A 22,229-nucleotide genomic window follows, 5' to 3' on the forward strand; every position below is an offset into this window, starting at 1 on the left:
TAAACTTTATGTTGCATTTTTCCTTATAAGAAATAAATAAGCACATCATGGGCTACTTATTCATGGGCTGAATTACTTTCTACCGCATTAATATTAACACAACAAAAATCACTATTATTGTGTAACGGAGTAATATTAATATGTTGACCGTTCAACAAAGGGAAACATAATAAAAAGTCAAAAGAATTAATATTGATGTGGAGGATAATAATATTATTGTCAGCCACAGTAATATTCCTATCACACCAGTAATATTACCGTCAACCACAGTAATATTAGGGGAAATGAGGGATAACCCCTTAGTTTTGAAAATATACAGGGAAATGTCCTATGGATTTTTCTTTCCTAGTCAAAAACCCAAATTATAATCTTAATTTGATAGACCCCCCTAGACAAATTGAAATACCAGTTTTGCCCTTTTAGTTACAATTTAAAACCCTAACTCTCTCACCAACTCTCATTAATTTCTCTCTCCCTTCTCCCAGCCGTTTTCTTTTCTCTCTCCCTCCTCCCACGTTTTCTCTTCTCTCTCTCCCAAAATTCTTGTTCTCTTCTCTCTCACCTCCCACTGTCGCTTCTCCGCTTCCCCGCCATCTCCGTCGCTCCGCTTCTCCGCCGCTCCGCCTTCTCCGCTTCTCCGCCTTCTCCGTCGCTCCGCCTTCTCCGCTGCTCCGCCGATCCGTCGTGCTCCGCGCACCCCCTTGTGCCGCTGCTCCGCCAAAGCCTTGCGTCGCTGCTCCTCCACGGCTTTGTGCCGGCCGTCGTTGCTCCTCCCACCGCCTTGAACTCGGTACTAAACCATTCACTTCACTTTTTTAAGTTATTTTTTTAATTTATGAATGCCAATCCATTATTTATTTATTTTTTGAAGATCTGAATTCTTATCACTATTTCACCTTATTTTATTGTTTTTATGAAACCAACTGAATTCGAAAATTTTAAATTGTGATCCGACGATGTGCAGTCTAATCTAATGGTGAATTTCAGATCTGGAATTGGTGGTGTTCGATTTGTATATATTTACTGCATTTATTTAAAAAAAAACCATATCTACTATGTTTTTGAAGATTTGTGAACTATTAATATTAAAATATTTTTCTTTGGATTAATTTAATTTTTTATTATAAATCATATGTAATTTATTTTTTATATTTATTTGAAGATGATTCGAAATGCCTAAAGTGTGAGAGCTTTGTTTGTCTGTAATGAAAATTTAACCAGTAGTGATTACTTACATGGGTGATTTGAGTCAGGTGAATATAATATACAGTCATATATAGTCAGTCACATGTAGTCATGTATAGTCATGACTACATGTAACTATACATGACTATATATAGGACTTGTAGTATAATATAGTCATTTGTAGTCGATTTTAGTCAAGTAAATTTATCAACGAAAAAAATTATGTTTTTTTTTGTATTTTTCATGTAATTTGATTTTTTTATTATAAATCAAATGTAATTTATTTTTTGTATTTATTTGAAGATGATTTGAAATGCCTAATGTGTGAGAGCTTTGTTTGTCTGTAATAGAAATTTAACCAGTAGTGGTTACTTACATGGGTGATTTGAGTCAGGTGAATATACAGTTATATTTAGTCATATACAGTCATATATAGTCAGTCACATGTAGTCATGTATAGTCATGACTACATGTAACTATACATGACTATATATAGGACTTGTAGTATACTATAGTCATTTGTAGTCGATTTTAGTTCAGTAAATTTATCAACAAAAAAAATCATCTTTTTTTGTATTTTTCATGTAATCTAACTCGCATGTTCCATTTTGCTGTTTAACTCGTATTTTTTTGTCGCAGGTTTTGCTTTTATTATAATTTTATGACATGCAGAGAATAAAATTCGATGAAGTGCCTTTGTGAAGTTGGATTCATGCTACAGTACTCCAGACTTATGCCACTTATATAACTATAGATAATTGTATATAACTATAGTCACATGTAGTAACATATATTTATATGTATGTTATGTGTTTTTTAATGTATAGTAATGTGTGTTCATGTTTTGAAGATTATATGCATGTGATTGTGTTTTTTCATTTTTTTTGGGTTAGTTGATTTATAATATCAAGATTAAATTGTGAATTTTGTTGTTGGTGTAGATTAATTTTGGGGTAAAAAGACAGTACATGATTACATATAATTATACATGAATGTGGTATACTATAGTCATATATAGTCAATTCAGTATAGTAAATTTATTAAAAAAAATTAAAAAACTAAAAAAATTAAAAATTAAAATATTAAAAATTAAAATATTAAAAATTAAAATATTAAAAATTAAAATATTAAAAATTAAAATATTAAAAATTAAAAGAATTAAAAAAATAAAAAAAAATAAAAAAAATAAAAAAACACAAAATACGATATATATAAAAAATAATAATAAAATAAGAATGTATATTTTTTATTAAAATAATCTATAAAAATGATAAATGCAGGCCCAAAATGCTAAATGCAGTTCAACATTATGCTGAATGTGGGCGAAAATACTGAATGCAGTTGGGCGAAAATTGCACTTAAGGGCACAATAGTATTTTTGCATCTCCAGGGGGGTACTCAAAGGAAGAATTTTAGGGGTGGACCTATCCCTATATATTTTCCATTCTAGGGGTGTATATCAAATGGACCCGTAATATTAGTCAGTAATATTGTTACACTAATCGGTCAACGAATCAAACAAAACAAAAAGGATACAAAAAATATTGATGTGGTTGATAGTAATATTATTGTGTTTACAATAATTTTATTACGTTGGCTTGTCAACAAATCAAACAAAAAAAAAAAAAACCAAAAAAATAATAACATTGATGTGGTTGGCAGTAGTACTGTCAACGACTGTACAATTACGTAAATATATACTGTCACCGATAGTACAATTATGTAAATTTACTGTCAATGACAGTAAAATTACTGTTAATGACAGTACAATTACGGTCAACGTTCAACGGCGAGCGTAAGAAAACGGATAAAATATTTAGTGAATTTTTTTTTCTTTCAAAAAAGTCAATGTCGGAGACCGACGGTCAAAGTTGGAAACCGGCGGCGGAAAAATCAGACAGAAAAAAAAATCAAGAAAGTCAACGTCGGAAACCGGCAGAGGAAATAGCAAGCAGAAAAAAAAAGTCAACCCCGGAAACCAGCGGTAAAAAAAAAAAGTCAAAATTGATGAAATTGAAGTTAAATTGTGGTTACAATTATGAATTGAGTTTAAAGGGTTAGGGGTAATTTTATCGCATACATTAATTTTACATTTATTTATAATATATATTAAAGGGATGTATTTATTGGCAAAAGAGATATCCCATGAACCTATAATAATAAAGATGGTTGGTCAGGGTCTTATATATAAAAACCTCGATAAGAAAATCTACATTTCAATTTGTTATTCATACATGTGTTTTTATTTATTTCGTTTTGCCGAACTCTCTTTTTGATTTTTCTTGCATTTTTCTACAAAAATTGAAAAAGATAGAAAAATATTGTGAAATTTTTTCAAATATATTCGAATTTCGGACAAGAGATTATAAACTAAATATAATATTCGAAATTTCCGAAATTTCGTCAATTTTGAGGCATTCCGGTATCAGAATGAATTTTTGCATTCCAATTTTTTTGGAACGGAAATTGAAACCCAATTCTTACTTCCGAAAAAAATTGGGAATTTTCCGAAAAAGGTATTTCGGTCCATTTCGCCCGATTTCCACCCCTACGTATAATATAATGTACACATTAATTCGCTCTAACAAGAACGACCGAATCAAATATCTTTGATTAGAAGTTGAGAATTTTGGAGATGGCATGATTAAAATATTGACGAAGTTAGAATTATTTGGTAAATCAAAACTTTATGTGGTTCAGACAATCTCAAATTTTTCTTTTATTTTTTACATTATTGGTATATATATAAATATATAGATATAATATATGGCTCAAGAGTTTATTAATATTATTCAGTCTCTTGGGGTGATTTGCTAGATTTTTATAGGAGTGTTCTCAATGTTGTCCTGGAAAATTGAGATTACCATACATATTGTGGATTGTAAGGATTTCATGATTTTACTTAGCGAAAGAGTAATTGCTTTCGTTATTCGATCCAAAAAGTTATTGAGCATACCAAACATGAAACAAAGTTCAATAATTTAGTTAATCATAACCGGACCAGACCTTAGTAAATGAAGAAAAAAGTAAAAAATAATTTGAAACCAAGGGATATATCAATAGATTTTGCAAGTAATTAATGACAAAAAGTTAGAGGTGACATCAGAAAACAACATATAATAAATAGGTACTTGGGTTAAATAATTTAAGAAACCTGCAGCTCAGAAAAATACTATTACATTTGATACGCGTAAAACCTACGTATGAAAAACCGCAAGTGTACGGTATCGCGTTTTGTAGAATAGTGAATTCCAGATATCGATCCACAGGGAATTAAGTTCATAAATCTACCAAGTACCGTAATTATACTATCCTAAACTTTATCTAGACAATCGAAAGGATGGGGATGAAATGAAGCCAAAAGGAAACAAAAATAAAAACAACGGCCCGCCAAGAAAAACGAGGAATTCCGACGTGTGATGGCTTCTAGGGTAAAATCCACCAGTGTACTATCGATAAAGATCTACAAATCCGAATCTATTGTCAATTCTACGTTCGCTAACTCAGACACTAAAATACCCTAACCCCCGTCTCCAGTGTAGTTAGAGTCTACCCACAGGTCCGACGTCTCCGTTCAGAACCTGATATTAAGAGAGCATTTAGGTCAAGTCCTTAAGGGCTACCCGAGGTGCATCACGTCTCCGTTTCCACAACCCGAGCTATGTTTTCCTAAAATCAAACGAGAAATCCTCTCTCGAGTTCATTCCCATTTAGAATCAATTCAACTGTTGGTCAAACAATCGAAAGCATTTAATACTGGAAAACATAAACATAATCAAAGAATGACAAATAGATCACATATCTGGAAATCAAAATCAATATATACAAGGTTTCATTTCCCTAAAAGAAAATGCTCAGTTCATTACAAACATAGCATCAAAATGAAGAACACGAGAAATTATAAACTAAACGTAAAGAAAAGCTTATGAAAAACCCTCGTCGAAACCCTCGTCGAAGCTTCCCGCGAAGAACCGGCGAAAACCGAAGAGAAAACCGAAGAAGAAGGTCGAGAGATAATCGAGAGGTTGAAAAATGAAAAAGAGACCTTCTATTTATAGTGAGAAGTCAAAGAAAAATATCTAGTCTCGATTTCTGTGCCCAGATCGCGATCTGGGCTTCTTGGATCGCGATCTGGCAACCTCGAAAACTGCGCATCGCCTTCCCAGATCGCGATCCAGGAGATGTGGATCGCGATATGCCCCAACTTTTCGCTGCTACTGGAATTTGCCACCAAATCGCGATCCGGTGTTTTTGGATCGCGATCTGGCCTATGCATCAACTTCAAACACTATTTTCACCCATTTTCAGCCCGAATTTGACAATTATGCATTTTACAAAAGTTGTAGCCCTTGAAGTTAGCTTTCTAAATCCACTTGAATCAGCCCAATCGGAGGTCGTATGCAAAAGTTATGCTTGAAATACCAAACACTGCCACAATCCGCGAGAATGCACTTTTGAACGTGTTTGGTTTGGTTCTCGGCTTCGCTTCCAAAATCGTTTCGAATCGGCAAAAATAGCTTCTCTTTACCTAAAATATAATTAAAACAAAAACAACATAATATATACAAATAAAGCCGAAAACTCGGACGAATGAAGACCAAAACACGAAGATTAGATAAGTAAAAGTTGTGCAAAACGAACACTTATCAACATTCACCACCAGTCATCCATTATTTAAGACCGAATAACAACAAACCAAAGTATATGACAACTAGACAAATAAAGCAGCACTCTTTTATAACAATTTCAGAATTCAGTATCAATAAAACATTATATGGGGATAATTATACTTTTTGGTCCCTATACTATATACCATGTTTTTTTATTTTGGTCCTCAAACTTTTTCTGGCGTGAAATTGGTCCTTAAATAATCAGTTTTTTTACAATTTTCGTCGACCGTTTGAAATTGCCATTAGTTTGAACGAAAAAGTCACGTGTGGCGCATGTGACAATGCACATTAATCCCCTCCTGTTTTACCTATATTGTTAATTTAACGCAATATCACTTTATTCTTACAATTTCGTCCAAATAAAGTTAAATTTGAGAAATGTACTAAAAATGTGAAATGACAAAAAATATCATAGGAGGGTTTCTAGGAATTAGTACATTATATTTTATTCACAAATATTATTTATTTCTTTATTTTAATTTTTTTTAATCGAAAACGCTATAACTAATTTGATTATACCAAAACTTATTAAAGAGTTTTTTTTTTTTTTTTAATTTTATAAATATAATTTATTTTATTATTTGGAATTATTAATATGTAAAAATAATTAAACATATATTGTAATTTTAGAAATATTGTTTTTAGTTGTTTATACAATAAAATCGGTTTTGCCTAATCTTATAAATTTTATTGTATTTTTATTATTCATTAATAAAGTTTTAATAGTATCTCAAATTTAATAAAAATGCAAGAAAAATAATCAGCTAAAAATCATTACAATTAAAAAAAAAAAAAGTGACAGCGATGTACAATTGATGGCTCGGAGGCAAAGGTGAAAATGGCAGACGGGGTGGGGCTGGGGCATTTGGAACAAATATTTGGAGATTTGATTTTTTTGGACGAAGTTATAGTAATAAAGTTAAATTGAGGCCAAATAAAATATAGAGGTAAAACATGGGTAGAAGTGCATGATCACATGCCTCGCAACCGTCCAAGCTAATAACAATTTCAAAACGGTGGACGAAAATTGTAAAAACAAAATAGTTATTTGAGGACCAATTTCGTGCGTAGAAGTGCATGATCACATGCCTCGCACGTGACTTTTCCGTCCAAGCTAACAACAATATCAAAACGGTGAATGAAAATAGTAAAAAAAGAAAAAATAGTTATTTGAGGACCAATTTCATGCCAGAAAAAGTTAAAGGACCAAAATAATGAAAAAAAAGGTGTATAATGGTGGTCAAAACTGTAAATATCCCCGTTATAAGGTAAAATTTATTTTTGTATTATACGAAATGTACTCATGGAGAATAGAAAATATCAAACCCCCTTTTACTTTTGACGGTTAATGATCAGACCTTTTAACAATGTTAAATTTGAGTATGAAAGATTGTTTTACCCCCACTTTATTCCTAAGAGAATCCCTAATTTTTTTTATGTTGTTCACTCTCTAAACCTTCGATTTTTTCAAAAAACAAAACATTACAAAAATTTTATCCTTCTCAAAGTTTTCGTGAAATATTTTGAATAACTCTTATATGAGCACATTAGCATGATGAACTTTTTGTTTGAGCATATGAATTTTGATTTTAGGGTTTTTTTCCTTAATTACGGAATGAAATTTTGAGTACACTGAAATTTTTAGGGGTTCTTTATTCCACTGGAGTTAGAAGGTTAAGAAGACGGTTTTAAGTAAAAATAAGGTGTATTTGTTTCGGATATTGACGATTTTTAGCATTCGTTGAAATTAGGATTTTTATCGATTTTAATGTTTTATTTTAGGGGTTTTCAGTTGTAGGGTTTCTTCTAGATTTGAAGGGTTTTAAGTCTTCTTTTTTTTGGGTTTTGCATCCATAATCTAAAAGGCTTCATTTGTATTATTCAATTTTTTAGTTTTTTTATGCAAAATAGAAGAAAGAGGGCTGAAATGAGTGAAATGAGTGAAAAAATGACTTAATTAAGTGAAAATAAAAAAAGAACTGAAGAGAGTGAAAATCTGGTGAAAATTGGCAAAAACTAAACAACCTATACATAGAGATTTTTTGGATATTCTCATTAAAAGTAAAAAGACAACAACTCTTTGCAACAATCGATCAAAGAGTTTGACTAGCATAATCAAGAAAAATGCTAACGACAGGGGAGTGTTTGATGTTTTTTATACATTAGAGGCTAAATGATACATTTCAGAGGTTGCAAAATGAATTTTACCCAAAATTATATATAAAATGAAAATTGTAAAAAAAAGAAAACAAAATAAAAAAATAATGTGAAGTGCAGCAGAGTACACCATGAGAAAGAGCCCAACAACCCGAGAAGATGAGCTCATACATGACGTCATCCAAATCTACCATAGTATACAGGTTGTCACTAATAACTGAGATAAAGTCACTTAATTATATCATAAAACATTTTATTGCCTGAAGCTTTAATACACATTTTTTTTTAATTTTTCTTTCAACTTTTTGCATGTTCGATCTCGATCGCGCAAGGATAATTAGTTTAAAAGAATTCCTTTTGACTATTTAGAGAAGAAAAATATTATAAGATAGTTGACAATTTTGCAGAACGTGAGGAGGGCTATCATTTATTTTGACAGTATTATCCTCTGGTATTATATTACATTATATACATACCTGCCAGATATATATTTTGTATATATGTTCAGTGTATCAACCAATAGTTGTACACAAACTCTTGACTAATGCATATTAGCTCTAGCTCAAAAATATATCAGCAACAATGCTAACAAACATTCTTCTATTATGCTCTCTTCTCTTCCATTTCGTATCGATTGAATCTGTGTTGGCAGTCGCCAATGGAACCAGCGCCACGAGACCTCCATCGACTATCACAAAAGGCGCCAACACAGCAAAGCCCGGATGCGAAAGCAAGTGTGGGAATATAACTGTTCCATATCCATTTGGCATAGGCTCGGAATGTTCTATACACCCATCGTATGACATCCGTTGCGATACTTCTTTCAATCCTCCGAAGCCCTTCATTGTATCCACGAATCTTGAAGTTTTTGATATAACAGATTCACGAATGAGGATCAAGAACAGGATGGCTGCCATCTGTTACAACAAACTAGGCAACATCACCAGGAATATAGACGCAGTCAGCAAAATCCAATTAGATCCACCTTTTAGCTTTTCTGATGCAAATAAGTTCACAATGGTCGGATGCGATGAAATTGGCATGCTATCCGGGGTTGAGGGTGGTAATTTGACCAACGCGTGTGTTTCCACTTGTTCTTCAAGAGACCAAGTTCTTGCTGGTTATTGCACTGGTATAGGTTGTTGCCAGACATCAATACCAAAGGGCCTAACGAAATTTGATCTCTCTCTAGGCAGCCTTAATAATCACATTTATGTGCGGTCCTTTAGCACTTGTGGTTATGCCTTTCTTGGAGACCAAGATACATACACATTTCAATCCTCTGACCTCGATGACGTCACTTTTCAAGAACGAATCGTTCAAAATGTCCCAATGGTCTTGGATTGGGTGATTGGGAACACAACTTGCAGTGAAGCTCAGAAATCCAATGATTATGCATGTCACAAGAACAGTACCTGCATTGACTTGAACACCAGTGGTAATGGATATAATTGCATATGCTTTCAGGGATACGAGGGCAATCCATATCTCGAACCAGGCTGCACAGGTTACTTTTTCTTTTGACTTTTACACATTGCGATATTAAACTAGTTAGAAATAATTTTATTTGTTTTGGTACGCTGACTATATATTGTGATCTCTGAATATCAGACACGAATGAATGTGAGAATAGTCCGTGTGTACCAACTGCATTATGCACTAATTCTCCTGGTAGCTATAATTGTTCGTGTCTTCATGGCTTCACGGGTGATGGCACTAAAAATGGCACTGGCTGCTCTAAACATGAAAATCCCATCTCAGTGCTCAAGTTGTCATTAGGTACGCTTGACTGATAACATTCAATGTTTTTGTCCTTTCTTTTGAGTTATGTTCATGAGGATATATCTATTCTATCTATAGATATTTGTATTTATCTATATCTATACTTTTTGTTTATTATTATCTATTATCATATATTATTTTTATTTACAATTTATCATATATTATATATATCCACTAATCTATTATTTATATCATTTTCTTCGATTCTTAATTTTATGCGAGTTCAAAAAATGCCCTTTTCGATTAGTGGATTCGAAGAAGAATTAGGTAAAATTTATGAAGGGTAAATAGTACTTCATCTCTTTTTGGTTTGAGCTTTGTCCACGTGATTTCTTTGTACTTTCAGTATAAGCACATGACTTTAAGTGGTCTGAACTTTATGCACATCACCCCTTTGTATTTTTAATGTAACACATAATCCCACCTATGGTACTCCACTTGGTAAATAATCATACTCATTAGGACGAAGACTTTTTCGAAAGTGCAAGGGAGTTATGTGCTTATTATAATGCAAGGGGATCATATGATATATTGAAAGTACAAGGGGGTCATATGTGCAAAGTTCAAACCATGGCAGGGTAAGTGTTATTTGGTATTCTGAACTAATAAACGTCTTTTAACAACTAATTGTAGATTAAGGGCTCGTATCGTTACCTGTATTAGTTTGGAGTAAATGGTATCGGGTTAATTGTTTAGTGACTAATTAATTATTTGGGGTCTTTACAAATAAGCCCATCAATGGATACTTATTCATAAAGAGATCCAGACAAAAAACTCCTTGACCAATAAGTCCACACATAGTTCAGATTTTTGTAAAGGAACTAAAATAACCCCTCATACTTTAATATGCTCCAATTTCATCCTTAACTTTATTTAACCTCAATTTGACCCCAAATTTCATAAATTATTCAATTTTGACCCAAAACTTTTTTCTTTCAAATTTTTTTTTCCCGCCGGATTCCGGCGGTCAGCACCGACTTTTCAATTTTTTTTCCTTCCGGATTTTTCCGCCGGTCTCCGGCGTTGACTTTTTCGATTTTTTTTTTCTTCTTTTCTTTCTTTTTGTAACTTTTTTTTTCGTTTAAACAGCAATATTGCTGTGATTGACAGTAATATTAACTATATTACTGTTAAACACAGTAAAATTAAACTAAACTACAGTTTAACACAATAATATTGCTATATTAATCTCTAGCACAATAATATTAACACAACAAAACTCATTATTATTGTGTAATAGAGTAATATTACTATGTTGACCATTCAACAAATATAAACATAATAAAAAACCAAAAGAATTAATATTACTGTGAGTGACAGTAATATTACTATAACAACAGTAATATTACCGTCAACCACAGTAATATTACAATAATAGACAGTAATATTATTACGTTACTCCGTGAATAACTCAAACAAACAAAATAATAATATTGATGTGATTGACAGCAATATTACTATAACAACAGTAATACTATCGTCAACCACAGTAATATTATTGTGTTTACAGTAATATTATTACGTTACTCCGTGAATAACTCAAACAAAACAAAAAACCCAAAAAAAATATTAATATTGATGTTGTTGGCAGTAATATTATTGGGTTTACAGTTATTTTACTGTCAACGACAGTAATATAATTACGTTAACTTGTCAACAAATCAAACAAAATAAAAAAAAAAAAACAAAAAATAAAAAATAATAATATTACATTAATTTACTGTCAACGGCAGCACAATTACATAAATGTATTGTCAACGGCAGTACAATTACGTTAATTAACTGTCATTGACAGTATAATTACGTTAATTTACTATCAGTGACAGCACAATTACGGTCAACGTTTAGCGGCGGACGTAAAAAAAAAACAAACCAAACAAAAAAAAGTTAAAAAACACTAAAAAAAGTCAACGCCGGCGACCGCCGGAACCGGCGAAAAAATCCGGAAGAAAAGAAAAGACAAAAAAAAAAAAAAGTCAACGCTGGAAACTAGCGAAAAAATACGAAAGAAAAAAAAACAAAAAAAATAATTTTTTTTTGTTTGAAAAGTTAACGCTAGAATCCGGCAGCAAAAAAAAATATTTTTGAAAAAAAAAAATGGGTCAAAATTGAATAATTTGTGAAATTTGAGATCAAATTGAGATTAAAGTAAGTTAAGGATGAAATTGGAGCATATTAAAGTATGCTCCAAAAAAAAAGTTAAAATTGAATGTCAAAATTGCATTTTTGTGGACAAAATGATTAAATTGGGGTTACAATAAAGAATTTGGTATAAATGGTTGAGGGTAATATTGGCATATACATGAATGTTTCCTTTATTTATAATAAATATTAAAGGGATGGCTTATTGGTGAAAGAGATATAACCCATAAACCTAGAATAATAAGGATGTTTGATTGGGGACTTATGCACAAAAACCCATAATTATTTAGATAGTAAAACGTTAGGTTCAGTGGATTAGATATTGTATTAAATCTGTTAAATATGATATTTAATGTGATTTGCCTATAAAACTTTTTTATTTAATAAAAATAACGTGTAGGTTGAATGATAAAATAACATTTTACTTGTTTAGTTAACCCCTATTAAATTAATCTCAAGGGGAAGGTGTGGTATTAATTAATTAAATAGTAACATTTAATAGCGAACTTTGATTTTAGTACTGGTTTGATAAAATATGAATTTTGCCAATCGAAAATGTTATTAGCCCCTACTATTTGATCTGTAGGACCTTATAGCAGTAACCAAACGTGTCATAACAATTAATTGTTTGTAACCGAAAATGTTTACGAAAATGTACAACTTACATTCATCTTTTGGTGTTATGAGTAAATGGATTATAAAGCTATATTTATAAGGTCGTAATTAAGGGTGTAAACGAGTCGAGCTCGAGACGAGTTTAGCTGTTTTGGCGAGCTCGACCTCGAATCTATTTTGACGAGCTCAAAATATATTAACTGAAATTATATATAGAGAGAGTGAAAATTGATGGGTCACAAAATAAGTTCAATATTAATGAACTTTTCATATTTGAAAACCTAACATTCAACCCAAAAATCTCATGACGCCAATTTGAGATCCGTACGACGACTGATCTAAGATAAACTTTATATTTTCACGATTCTTGAACTATAAACTTATCGAAGAAAAATACAAACAAACTTTGCATATTCCGTGTAGCTTTATATGGAATTGGTATTATCAATTCCATGTTGACTAACACGGATTTTTTCTTCTTTTTTTTTTTTTTAATATTTATTATAAATAAACGAAACATTCATGTATATGACAAAATTACCCCAACCATTTATATCCAATTCTTAATTGTAACCCCAATTTAATCAATTTTGACTTTTTTTTTCAAAAAAAAAAATTTGCCACCGGAGTCCGGCGTTGACTTTTCGGTTATTTCTTTTTTCGGGTCTGTTTTTTTCCGCCGCCGGATTCCGGCGTTGATTTTTTTTTTTTCGTCCGCCGCTAAACGTTGACCGTAATTGTGTTGTCACTGACAGTAAATTAACGTAATTATATAGTCAATGACAGTACATTAACGTAATTGTACTGCCGTTGACAATTCATTTATGTAATTGTTCTGCCGTTGACAGTAAATTAACGTAATATCATTATTTTTTTATTTTTTGTTATTTTTTTATTTGGTTTGATTTGTTGACAATTCAACGTAATTATATTATTGTCGTTAACAGTAAAATAACTGTAAAGACAATAATATTACAGTCAACCACATCAATATTAGTATTTTGTTTGGATTTTTTTGTTTGTTTGAGTTATTCACGGAGAACGTAATAATATTACTGTCTATTATTGTAATATTACTGTTGTTATAGTAATATTACTGTCACTCATAGTAATATTAATTATTTTGGTTTTTTATTATGTTTACATTTGTTGAGCGGTCAACATAGTATTATTACTCTATTACACAATAATAATGAGTTTTTATTGTATTAATATTACTGTACTAGAGATTGATATAGCTATAGTATTGTGTTAAACTGTAGTATAGTTAATTTTATTATGTTTAACAGTAATATAGTTAATATTACTATCAATCACAGCAAACAATATTGCTTTTTAAACGAGAAAAAAAAAATGTTACAGAAAGAAAGAAAAAATATCGAAAAAGTCAACACCAGAAACCGGTGTCGGAAAAATCAGGAAGAAAAAAAAAGTCTTCGCCGGAGACCTACGTTGACCGCTTGTCAACGCCGGAAACCGGCGGAAAAATCAGGAAAAAAAAATCAATGCCGGAGACCGGCGGTGACGAACGAAATTGTCCATAAAATGTGTTTTCGGTCAAAATTGAATAATTTATGAAACTTGGGGTCAAATTGAGGTTAGATTAAATTAAAGGATGAAATTGTAGCATATTAAAGTATGATGGGCTATTTTAGTTTTTTACAAACCTCCCAACCATGTGTGGACTTTTTTTTTTAAGGAGTTTATTGTCTAGATATCTTTATGAATAAGTACTTATTGATGAGCTTATTTATAAAGACCCTTATTTTATTAGAACGTATTTTTCAATTCATAATAATTTATTGATTATATTTTATGAGGACGTATTTTTAATAATTGATTATATTGATAATAACTCTAAGATTTTTTTATGTTTAAGATAAATATTATTACAATTATGGGGCTCTTTGATATAACCTCTTCAATAATTGTACCAAAAAGGTGAAATCACTCGATCCTAGGACCTTGTACCAATTTACCACCCCAGAACTAGTTGAGCTTCACCCATGCGGGCTAACCCCCTCAATACTTCTTTTAATAGGGAGAGACCCAAACTATTTTACACAATTCGAGAAAAGTCCCTTCCTAATGCCGGCCACCCATTTTTTCCAATTATATCCCTTGCACCTCATCAACACTATCACCAATTATGTACTACCACCTCATCAGCCTTTATTTTTTTTTTCTTTTTTAATTTTTTAATTTTTTTAATTTTTTTTTTTCGTTTTTTAACCTTTTTTTTCTCTATCATGTGTATTAATCGACTATGCTATATATAAGCATGGTCGATTAAGAAACTGACTACTATAAAATAAAATGAAATAAAATAAAAACACAACTATTTTTACATGACAAATAATATACACAAATTGCAATTGATTTATACAAATAGGAATCCATAAATGAATTAAAAAAATGAAATAAAGTAACATTAATCGACTACCAAAACAGTCGATTAACACTTTAATCGACTACCTGAGCATAGTCGATTAACTTAATCGACTATCGAAAAAATACATAGTCGATTAAGGGTCCAGCCTGCGCGAATTTTTCTACCCGCTCCGTCATCCGTCCAATCTACCAAAAAAACATAGATCTGCTCCTCGTCTTTACCACGTAGCCGCCACACCACACCATCACCACCACACTTCCATATTCTGACGGTTTTTAATGACAAATAAAATATATTACAACCCGCACCACGAGCCTAAACAAAACCACCACCATCAAAAACACCAAACCAAAGTCACCTGAACCTAATTTTCTTCATGACCACCGCCATATCCAAAAAGAGGCAGCAAAATCAAATTAAAAATTCATAACCTGCGGCGACGAAGAAGAAATCTCCGCAAAATCGAGAAACCGGTGTTAACCCTAGCCGTCAACTCATTATACATCTCAACATTCGATCTAATCTTGTAAAGAGGGAGAGAGAAGAGAGCGAAGAAGTAAGAGTGAGAAAAGAAGTAGATCGAGAAAAAAAAAAAGAAAAAAAAAAACGATGGATAGAAGAGAGCAGAGTGACTGTAGATCGAGAAAAGGAAATTGAAGAAATAACGTGAAAAGAGAAGATACTAAAATAGGGTTATGAGTAAGGATATAATTGGTAGTTACCTTTATTAATTATCCAAGCTAACAAACAACAAAAGATGTTTTCTCTAATTATTTTTGGAATGGAGGTTTTCTTAACTACGTTTCCTAGATGATCGGGCCTTGGTAATTTTCCCTACAGTTAATATACTTTTTTTGCAATTAATATATGTAGTCGATATTTAGTTTATCTTTTATATTCTAGATTATTCTTTACAATTTTATTTTCTAATTTATTTATCAAATAAATAAATTCTTCTTTATACCTTCTATCACAGTTCTTAAAATATTTACATTTTCAGCTAATTTTTTTTTTTTCGTTAAAAAAAATAAGATTCTAAAAGCTTTTTATGCAATATCAGTTGCATATATATGTATATGGAGGATGTGATATATTAGCATGTATTTGTTTAATGCAAAATATTTTATTTCTATTTTTTTGCCTTAACTCTGTTATATTTATAACAAATAATAAATGAATTTATATCCAAAGTTAAAAAAATAAAATTGAAAGAAATATGTTTTAGGAAATTCTTATGCTAAATAAAAAGCAGAATAAGTGCACATTATCTTCGTAAAGTTTACTTAAGTTACCTCATCTCCGTCAACGATGAATCTTGATAAACAAATTTATTCGACCAATCATAACTGTTGTTGATTAATAATTAGTACATTATTTTTTTATTTTTTTATCTTATTCAATATTATTTCCTCTATAAAATATTTCAAAAATGTTGATTTTCAGGTTTTATTCTTGGCTTTCTAGCGTTGATAATTGGCATTATTTGTATATACTCCACCATCCAGAAGAGGAGACTCCACAAATTAAGAGAAAAGTTTTTCCACCAAAACGGTGGTTTGTTATTACAGCAACAACTTTCTTCTAATGAAGGCAGTAGTACACAATCGGCTAAAATATTTTCTGCCGAAGAGCTTGAGAAGGCCACCAACAACTATTCCGAAGATCGCATCCTTGGCCGAGGAGGTTATGGAACAGTTTACAAAGGGATTTTGAGCGATCATCGTGTTGTTGCAATCAAGAAATCGATAAAAATGGATGATGATCAAATAGAACTATTCATCAATGAGGTGGTAATTTTGACTCAGATTAATCACAGAAATGTGGTCAAACTAATGGGATGTTGTTTGGAAACTGAAGTACCTTTGTTGGTATATGAATACGTCTCAAACAATACCCTATATTACCATATCCACAACAATGGAGAAAGGCCGTGGTTTTCTTGGGAAAATCGGTTGAAGATTGCCACAGAGGCTGCGGGTGCACTTGCATATCTTCATTCTTCAGCATCAATGCCGATTATCCATAGAGATGTTAAGTCTATGAATATATTGTTGGATGAGTACTACACTGCCAAAATAGCTGATTTTGGAGCTTCAAGACTTGTCCCTATTGATCGGACACAAATAACGACTCTTGTACAGGGAACTTTGGGTTATCTTGACCCAGAGTACTTCCACACGAGCCAGTTGAGAGAGAAAAGCGATGTATATAGCTTTGGGGTGGTCTTGGCTGAGCTTCTCACAGGTCGAAAACCTCTGTCTCCTGACAAGAGCAAAGAAGAGATGAACCTAGCTAGTTACTTTGTTTCGTTGGTTAAGGAAAATCGGTTGTACCAAATAATTGAGCCAAGAATTTTGAGAGAGGGGAGTTTGGAGCAAATCAGTGCAATGGGTGAGCTTGTTAAGAGATGTGTTGAGATGAAAGGTGATGAAAGACCGACTATGAAAGAAGTGACAATGGAATTGGAGAGGTTAAGAAAGTATAACATTGCGCATCCACACAAACAAGAGATAAAAACACTTAATGGAGGCATGAGATTAACTAGTGAGCAGCAACCTCATCTATATCCGGTTCCAGTTAATCCCGATTTAAGCTCTGGCGAATACTCTGGGCAGTACAGTACGGAGAGTCGGTTGTTCCATGCAAACAATAGCCCTCGCTAAAACGGAAGTAACAAAGATGTTCTTCGGGTTCTTTGTGTCTTTTTTTTTCCTTTGATCCAAATAAACTTCATTACAGAAACTCGTTTTTTATAAACTGGTTGCATATTAAGGATTGACGTGTAGAATTTGTAGTGAAATATATATATGAAAGTCGCAGCAAATATATATATATATGCATGGTTCGCATGTAATCATACGATTTACGATTCAGATCATACGATTTTTGCGATTTCAGAAAATTTACTGTTTTTTTCAGAATATAAGTTCAAAGATTTGGAAAAAAAATTGGACGTCCGCTACAAATTAAATGCGTACATTTACTAAAAGTGACAAACTACTCGATGTAAATAATAATATTAACATTTGATGAATGACGATAGACGTTACTCTTTTAACTCAAATACATTTTTTTTTCCTTTTCGAAACGATTTTTAATCCAGCTAATCGGTCGGATATAAAGACTTTAAACGTGTGTTGCAGTTCCAGAAATCACCAATAAAAACTTTAAATTTAATTTAGATGGCGAAACTTGAAATTTAAACGCAGCAGAGTGTACCTTGACGAAGAGCCCGACAACTCCGAGATGGCACTAACGGAGATTAAAGTCAGTTAATTATATCGTAAAACATTTTCTTGCGAGCTATACTGAACTCCATCCCGCCGTTTTTTTCACCCCTCTATCTTTCATCATCTTCCTCACTTGTTCCACATTTTCCCACATCTCCATCGAGCTGTAAAAATCCGACATCAATATATAATACCCATCGTTTTCCGGGTCGGCTTCAATAGCCCGTTTTGCTATCTTCAAACCCATCTCAGCATTATTGTGCATTTTGCAAGCAGTTAATAAAGAACCCCATATTCCCCCATCTGGCACAAAAGGCATCGACAAAATAAGAGCTTCAGCCTTATCCAAACCACCCGATTTTCCGTAAAGATCCACCATACAAGCATAGTGCTTCAATGTAGGTACGAGGGAATATTCTTTCATTCGTTCCAATAGGGATTCGGCTTCGTTGACCAATCCTGCATGAGCACAAGCTGAGAGGAGCGCGAGAAATGTAAGTTCGTTCGGGAATATTCTCTCGTTACATTTTTCCATTTTTTTGAAAATTTGAATGGCCGATTTCCCATCTCCGTGCATCCCATAACAAGAAATCATCACGTTCCAAGATATAACATCTTTTTCCTCCATCGAGTCGAATATTTCTTTCGCCGTGTCGATTTGTCCGCATTTTGCGTACATATCGATCAACGATGTGGCGACAGAAACATCGTATTTAATTCCCTCTTCGATAATGTAAATATGAATTTTTCTTCCGTTTTCCAGAGATGCAATATGAGTACACGCAGATAGCAAAGATAGCAGTGTAGCTGTGTTGGGCTTCACTCCTTGTGAAATCATTTTATCGAAAAGATTTAAAGCGTCGAGATATTCTCCGTTGTCGTTATAAGATGAAATAAAAGAATTCCATGTAGCAATGTCCGGTTTTGTATTATAAAATAACCTCTGTGCTACGGTCAAACTCCTACATTTTCCGTACATATTTATAAGCGAGTTAGCGACCGAGACATTCTGAAACATCAAATTTCTTACAACATGGCAATGTATGGATCGACCGAAACGGATTACTCTCAGTCTCGCGCACGAAGAAATCGCAGATATTATGCTGTTCGAATTCGATTCAAATCCTCGATGCTGCATTTCTCTGAACAGCTTCATGCAGTTCGTGTCCAATCCAAACTTAAAATACATCGACAGTAATGAATTACATACAAGCCGATCAAGATCATATTTTCTCCTTACGATAAAACCATGAAACGTCTTTCCTGCATAGACTTTCGAGGAATTAGCGAAACCGGAAATCAAACAACTAATCACCATCCCGTCTGGATATATCCCGTTATCCAGCATCCTCGAAAAATTTCGAACGCATTCGTAAATGCATCCCAGCCTCGAATACACGCCGATAATCGAAGTCCACGATAAAAGATCCTTATTTACGACTTCGGAAAACGAAACTCGTGAATCCTCAATGCTTCCACATTTTGAATACATAGACATAATGGCAGATTGAACGATACGTGACGACACAGTTCCGAATTTAAGAGCCAACCCGTGCAAGCACCTACCTTCTACCAAAGCACCCAAATCCCCACAAGCTTGAAACCCGCCTTCTAATGTTCTCGAATTCGGCCTCTCGCCATAGCCCCCAAAGCGGTGCATCTTACGAAGACACTGCAAAGCCTGCTCACTCTCGCCATTCTGCACGTACCCAATCACGAGCGCCGTCCAAGCAACGACATCTCTCACAGGCATTTCATCAAACACATAACAAGCATCCTCCACATCCCCACATTTTGAATACATGTACACGAATGAAGCCCCAACAGCAGAGTTCCCATGAAAAAGATTCAATTTCGAGACCAGACAATGAACGCTCATGCCGATATAAACCGACCCAAGTTCGGCGCAGGCAGAAACAACCATCGGAATAGTAAACTGATTAGGCAGAGCGCCGAAAACCCGCATCTCGGAGAAGAAATCGACGGCTTGCGCATAGTTCCCATTTGAAAAATGGGCTTTGATGATGGAGTTCCAGAGAAAAGTGTCCTTGACAGCGAGGAAATCGAAGACCTGGGTGGCGGAATCGAGCTGGTTAAGTGCGGCGTAAGATGCTATCAGCTTTGAAGCCAGGAATCTATTATCCGCATGGCCAGTTGTTATGATGTAGGCATGCGTGGGGAGAAGGATTGTCCTGGAATCTTCGAAGCCATTGTTGTTAGAGAGGAAAGATTCGATGTGCTTGTTGAGGTAACTCGCTTCTGAATCGGCACCAATTGAAGAACAATATGAGCGGAGGCGTCTGCGGTGGAGCTTTGGGAATTTGAATGCAAGCATGAGTTTTTTGCGGGAAGATGTAGTTCAAATGATGGAGGAGAAATGTGAAGATTGGAGAATTCAGTTTTCCTTTCCTCAAATTCTGACCGGTGGCTATCGCCGCCGGCGTCGACCTGCTGAAAGTTTAACAGGGGAGTGGAGGCTGTGGAGCATCTGATTTTAAATTTTAATTTGACAAATGTTTTTAGTTTATCCGGTATACCAACTTTTGTTTGTACTTCTCTTAATTATTTTAAGTTAAAATGTAAAATTAGGGGTGAAAATCGGAATGGAATATCCAAATTTAGCCAATTTTGATCCGAAAATTTTGAATTCGGAACCTTATTTGGAAGGGAATTGGAATGGTATATAAATTAAAATTATTGGAAATTCCGATTTCTGATTCAATTTTAGTTCCGATTATTTCTATGATTTTTCGAAATGTATATTATAATTCTAAGACATATTTTGTAATTCCATAATATAACTTAAATTATATTTTATATAAAAAATATAAATATCGAAGGATCAAGAAAATTGAAAACTTAGAAAATATTAATTGGTATAAGAACATTTTTCCTTATAAGAAAATTTAATTTTCAATTTGCTGTTCTTATATGTGTTTTTATTTATTTTGTTTTGGCGAAACTTCTTTTGGATTTTCCTGCCTTATCCTGCCAAAATTTTGAAAAAAGAAAAATAGAAAAATATTGTGAAAATTTCCATTATATCAGAATTTGGAACAAGAGATTATAAACTAATGTAATTTTTGAAATTCTGCTGATTTCGAGGCATTCCGAAATCGGAATGAATGTTTGCATTCCGAATATTTTGGAACGGAAATTAGAACCCATTTTTTACTTTCGAAAAATTCATTTCCAATCCATTGCGTCCAATTTCCACCATTAGGTAACATACGGCCACCCTGACCCCTCGGTTAAGGTCAAATGACTAAGAAAAAAAATGGGTAAATAGCACTTAACCCCCTTGTGGTTTGGACATTTTGCACATGACCCCCTTATGGTATGAATTTAGGCACATAACCCCCTTGTGGTTTTGACATTATGCACATGACCCCCTTATGGTATAAAATTAGGCACATAACCCCTTTGTGGTTTTGAAACTTTGCACATGACCCCCTTATGATATGAAATTAGCACATAACCCCCTTGAATAGAAAACTGGAAAATACTAAATTACCCTTATCGAGTCCAAAATTCTTGTTTTAATTTAAAAATAATTATTCTATAAAATGAAAAGCTTAATTTATTTGGTTGTAAAATGAGAAATATAATATATTATTGTGTTTTTTTAATTTTACAGCACAAAAAGATTTATAATACTAGTTGTTGTACGATTGACAATTTATTTAATTTTAAAAATCAATTTGAAAATCTTTAACATTATCATTAATTATGACTATTATATTACTATTTTCTATATAATTTATTATATTATAGTTGTTATCGAACTTTAATTTTTTTAAGAAACAAAATGTTTATTTATTTTATTCTTTTAGAAAAATCTAAAAAAACATTTCTCTAAAGTTGAAATGAAAATTAAATTTAAAAAAAAAATATGTGCGGTAAAATAGAAAAAAACACAATAGTATGTTATATTTCTCATTTTACAAATAAATACATTAAACTTTTCATTTTATAGAATAATTATCTTTAAATAAAAACAAGAACTTTTGACTTGATAGGGGTAATTTAGTCTTTTTCAGTTTTCTATTCAAGGAG

The 22,229-nt window shown here is 32.7% G+C and overlaps 2 protein-coding genes and 1 long non-coding RNA gene across 3 annotated transcripts; 2 read left to right on the forward strand and 1 right to left on the reverse strand.

The window, feature by feature from the left end:
• Positions 1 to 685: 685 nt before the first annotated feature.
• Positions 686 to 2,131, forward strand: LOC148772736 (uncharacterized). Its single transcript, XR_016032718.1, has 2 exons — positions 686 to 790; positions 1,825 to 2,131. It is a non-coding gene; the product is annotated as an uncharacterized LOC148772736 (long non-coding RNA).
• A 6,406-nt stretch (positions 2,132 to 8,537) lies between these two features.
• Positions 8,538 to 17,869, forward strand: LOC105948631 (wall-associated receptor kinase 1-like). Its single transcript, XM_088819152.1, has 3 exons — positions 8,538 to 9,519; positions 9,624 to 9,791; positions 16,387 to 17,869. The coding sequence occupies exons 1-3, from the start codon at positions 8,595 to 8,597 to the stop codon at positions 17,604 to 17,606; spliced, it is 2,313 nt and encodes a 770-aa protein (XP_088675278.1). The 5' UTR covers positions 8,538 to 8,594; the 3' UTR covers positions 17,607 to 17,869.
• A 53-nt stretch (positions 17,870 to 17,922) lies between these two features.
• LOC105948628 (Pentatricopeptide repeat (PPR) superfamily protein) lies at positions 17,923 to 20,693 on the reverse strand. Its single transcript, XM_012971848.2, has one exon. The coding sequence runs from the start codon at positions 20,506 to 20,508 to the stop codon at positions 18,247 to 18,249; it is 2,262 nt and encodes a 753-aa protein (XP_012827302.2). The 5' UTR covers positions 20,509 to 20,693; the 3' UTR covers positions 17,923 to 18,246.
• Between the last annotated feature and the right edge of the window lie 1,536 nt (positions 20,694 to 22,229).

Source organism: Erythranthe guttata, chromosome 1 (assembly GCF_056151865.1).
Source record: "Erythranthe guttata isolate IM_541 chromosome 1, IM_541, whole genome shotgun sequence".
Lineage (NCBI taxonomy): Eukaryota > Viridiplantae > Streptophyta > Magnoliopsida > Lamiales > Phrymaceae > Erythranthe > Erythranthe guttata.